The sequence below is a fragment of the Phytophthora ramorum genome (assembly GCF_020800215.1).
Source record: "Phytophthora ramorum isolate Pr-102 chromosome Unknown Phyram_PR-102_s0004, whole genome shotgun sequence".
Classification (NCBI taxonomy): Eukaryota; Oomycota; class Peronosporomycetes; order Peronosporales; family Peronosporaceae; genus Phytophthora; species Phytophthora ramorum.
This window is the reverse complement of record NW_027150650.1, coordinates 2,496,326-2,500,915: the sequence shown is the minus strand read 5'-3', so window position 1 is coordinate 2,500,915 and position 4,590 is coordinate 2,496,326. Positions and strand designations below refer to the sequence as shown.

At 52.3% G+C, this 4,590-nt stretch overlaps 1 protein-coding gene across 1 annotated transcript; it reads right to left on the bottom strand.

Annotated features, from left to right (window-relative positions):
- Positions 1-511: 511 nt before the first annotated feature.
- Positions 512-2,245, bottom strand: KRP23_5305 (uncharacterized protein; the record flags this gene model as incomplete). Its single annotated transcript, XM_067890354.1, has 1 exon — positions 512-2,245. The coding sequence occupies one exon, from the start codon at positions 2,243-2,245 to the stop codon at positions 512-514; it is 1,734 nt and encodes a 577-aa protein (XP_067746911.1).
- Positions 2,246-4,590: the final 2,345 nt, after the last annotated feature.

Sequence of the window (4,590 nt, the reverse complement as noted above, 5' to 3'; positions counted from 1 at the left end):
AGTGAAGCTCGAGTATTGCGAGACTTCTGTGATGCTGGCGGACATCATGACGAAGGCGCTTGCGGGACCACGCCACACGGAGCTGACGGCGGCTCTCGGCATTCATGGGACTTCGCATTGAGGGGGCGTATTGAGGGTATGGAGGGTTACCGGTTTGGTATCGGTTGTTGACCGTGAACCGGTTAACCCGAACCGGTCCAATCCGAACCCACGCCGATTACGCCACCAAGGATTACGCCACCTGTGGGTACAAGATTGTAGGTACAAGATGGTCTTCGACGTGACGCTCTCTCATTGGCTGAAGTAACTCAGTATCCAGTAAAGAATCAAGTAGTGTGTATCCAGTAGGTCTAGAGTAGCGAGAAGGCTAGCGAGCTAAAGACCTCAATCAATCACTTTCGAATCTTCGTTCTACCCCTCAAGTGGTTTCCAGTCTCCGCTCCGGCCTCGCCCAGAGTGCTGCCCTCCCTCCGCTCCGTCAAGCTTCGGTGTCCAAGATCCATACCTTCCATCAGGTTGGGGACCCAGGGGACCCCGGATGAACGTTCATCCGGGCCCCAATATATATAGGCACAAAGTCTCTCCAAGCTGCTCCATAACGCGCTAACAATACATCCGCCACTTGTTCTCTCGAACGCTGCCGAGTCACGAATACGCCCATGTGGTCAAGGACAAGTAGCATTCCACCATTCGTCGCCTGGGCCACCACCACGTTTTCCATAACGTCGATGAAGAGGTTGTCAAAGTCCGTCTCGGTGGTATCGCTGTCGTTGCCATCCAGCTCATCCATGGTGAGGTCCACTTCAGGCTCGGTATCGGAGTCGTCGCCAGCGTTGCCTTCCTTCATTTCCTCGTCTTGGTCAGCAGCGCCCACTTCAGAAAACCGCACGCCGACGAGGATCAACTTGGCTCGAAGGGTAAGCATGAGTTGTGACGGCTGGAGTGCGCCCCGTGTAAAGCGATTCCAAACGCCAAACGCATTCAGAAGGTTGTTGAACACTGCATACTGAAAGCGGGTCACTCGAAGCGCGTCCCTGGCAACGAACAAGTTGTTGTCGCGAGCCCACTCCAATGTAGCTTGCTGCGTCCGAAGCACTTGGTCCATGTCAATCTCGATGATCTCCAGGCAACCCCACACGCCAGCAAACAGCATCGAAAACACCGCCGGGATTTCTCCATAACTGCTCACTCGGAAACGGATCTCCGTGCGAACATCTCCCATCGTGGCTTGCTGCGCGACAAACGCGCGCTCCAATTTGCCGAAGTACGGCTCCGCCAGGCGTAGGAACTTGTTCTTCCGTGGCTGATCCAACCGACCAGGCTTGAGCATCGCTTTGAAGACATGGGCGGCCTTCGAGTAGACAAGACACTTCAGCATCGTAGGATCAGCGACGTCGTCTCGCACTCGCTTGGCAACGACGGAGCCGTAGTACGGCGGTCGCTGCATCATCCCGTACAGCTTGTGGTTGGTCCCTCTGCAGCCTTCAGGACGGCTACCGTTCCAGCGAACAAGTTGAACGCGACCTTCGGCAGCAGGTTTGGTCATGGTGGCGACGTCCACAATGATAGACGTCCCGGGGACTGCGGCCAGCATCTCATCGATCCAGGAAAACCCGAGCAGCTTCCCCTTCATGCCGTAGTCGATGTAGGTCACGAAGTTCACACCCGCCGAGAGCAGCACCAACGCGAGATCGTAGCCACCCAAACGCCGACGTTGCCACTTCAACAGTCCACGCTCATCATGACTTCCCTCGAAGGGGTAGCTGAAGTGCATACCCAATTGCACTAGGATAGCGTTCTTGAAGGCCTTGTCGACGTACACGTATCCGGGACCTTGCGCAACGAGAAGCATGTTCTCGTGCACGCGGACGCTTGAACCGAGACCAAAGGTCAACTTGGACAGGTACGGCAGCACAACGCACGGACCCGTCACCTCGAGGTAGTCGATGTCCAAGTCTTCTTCGCCGAACAAGCGGTACGCTGGTTGTCCGGGAGTCGGGGGTGCGTCGGTCATTGGCTTATCGGCCGTGGGAGCTCCATCGTAGATGTCGAGGATCGAGGGCGACAAAGACGATGACGGGGAAGCAACGGCTGGCGGAATCGGGTGCCGCGCGGGCGAAGGCTGCGGCACCGGGTCGGGCTGAAGACCGGGGCGAGGAGGAGTCGACCTCGGCTCTTCTTGGCGGGCGCATGCTGCACTGAAGAACCACTCTCTCGAGTTCTCCTTGACGTTGGACGGGTTCATCTTGGCTCGAAAGATAAGAAGTGAGCAGCTCAGACCGATAGTCCCAAAGAAGATCAAGGTGAATGCAAACCGGCCCCAGACACCATGCGTAGGACAGTGTCCTACCCGGGCACATAATCACGAAGGTTCAAGAAGCCACTACTGACCAATGAGAGGGTCGAAGGATTCCACGTAGTAAAATCCAGTACGAAAATCCAGTTGCGTAGCCACGTGTGTCGTGCGCTTGCTGCGTCCCATAATCATATTTTGCGAGCGGGCGCAATCCGTCGAAATGTGGTCTCCCTCCGACATAGTCTCCTAGTCAATTCCGATAGGAACAAAAGTATACTTTGATCTGTCTTCCTCGACTTCCACTTAAGCTTTGTGGAGAAAAATGGAAACTGACGGGGGCGGTTTGTTTTTCATGCTTCCATCGGCTATTTTTTATTGCGTGCATTTTCGGTTTCTTTTTATTCCCCGCCAGCTATTTTCCATGCGGAGGGTGATATTGTATGCCACCGGTGTTATTGTATGTCACCGGCTAAATTGTATGTCAGACTTTAACACAAGGTGTTTTGGAGAGGTGGATGGAACCACTCCTTCTTCTAGTATTTTCTGTTTTATCTTCTTTTTCTGAGTTTTTTGCTTTGAATGAAACGCAGGCATACAAATGTAGACGCGGTAGTGCACACACTACTTACCGATCAGCTTCGAACAATGATGTGCCCCATCCGAAACGAGTAGTTGATCATAGTGGCAAGCTCTTCAGCCGCATATTTCTCCACTTTCTCAATTTCGTGAAAATCCACATCCCAGTGACGTTTACCAGCGCGCAAAAACGGTGGCTTGATTGTTCCGACGAAGTCCCGACTGATGTCAACGCCATCGTCACCTGTGTTGGTCCAGGTTCCCAGAACACTCCAGTTGATAACACTCGCGGGCTTATGGACTAATCTCTTGATCAGTGCGGTCATACTATATTGGGACCTCCTGAGACCGTCGCGTTCCAGATACTTCGCTTTCTTTCGAGGACGCCCAGGCGGTCTACAACCTGGCAGACCCCGGAGCATTGCGCTCAAATCCACTGCGTCCACTAGCTGTAAACAAGCTAGTACGTGTGCGCACAACCATCCAGATTGGCAAAACGACTTGCAGTCGCATTTGAATTTTTGGCGAACTGTCTTGATTTTATCCACACACCAAGAAGGAGAATCCCAGTTGTGCTTAAACGACCCTCGGTGGAGAATTATCACGCGATGGAGAAATAGATATCGGAGCTGAACGTTTTCAATCTTCTCGTGTGCTCTCATAATTCCGCCGAGAGAACGCTTTTACTTGCTTTGTTCGTGCTGTATTGACATTAAGACCGTGCACGTTGTCATCTTGAACCACGTAGTAATCAGAGTTGAAGTAGTACTCGCCGATGCAAAGGATTGCTCGTTTCGATTTGTCTCGGTGCTTCGGGAAGTGGTTCTCATGAGCACAAAGGTTTATTGCGGCTTGGAGTATCTCCGCTCCGACCGGTCCACTTGAGTAGTGACATATGATTTCCGAGCCAAAGTCCATGGAGCATTGCGTTAGAATTCTTGGCAACATCCCAGCTAATACATGGTCAGTAGCAGCGCGAAGGTGCATGACACTACTTGCTTTCATAGTGTGATGATGGGACTCTATTAGGTTTTGGTTGGGCACAATCCCAAGCTCGTCGCTGGCTGTAGATCCCACGGATCAACGAGGTATTGGTCCTCTAACCAATGAGCGTATTCCGTTTCCCCTAGCGCTACCCAATTCGACGTTACCAGGTTAGATAGTGCTTCGAACGACCGCGACAGACTCAGATAGTCGAGCTGCGGCTTGATGATCTTCTCATAGCGGTCAGCGTCGGTTAGAAGGCTCTTCTTTCGTCGATCATTTCGATCCAAATGTGGCCAACAGTTCAACAACTTAATGTCCGGCCACACCTGGCGGAATGCATTCGCAATCTCCGAAGAATGATCCATTGATCCAAACTGTACGTCCAGGATCCCCCCGAAAAATTCCTTGGTGCGATCCTTGACGACTGTAAAAGTCGAACGTATGCGTACACGGTCTCAGGCCGAACGAATATGAATGCAATCAAGTAGAACGTTTGCTGAGACTGGTTTGTTGCAGCATATCGAACTCCGTATGCTCCGAAGGAGATGAGGGTCCAATCGCCAAAATAGAGCTAGTACGTTCCATCGGTGGCGATGAGTACTGCTTTCCGTTGACCCAACAACAGGTGAGTGACCGTGCGAAATAATCGCCTCGAAGTGAAGATAATCCCCACAGAAGTCTGTCCAATCTCCAATGTGTCCGTAAAGCAGTCTAAAACGAGCAGTTCGTTC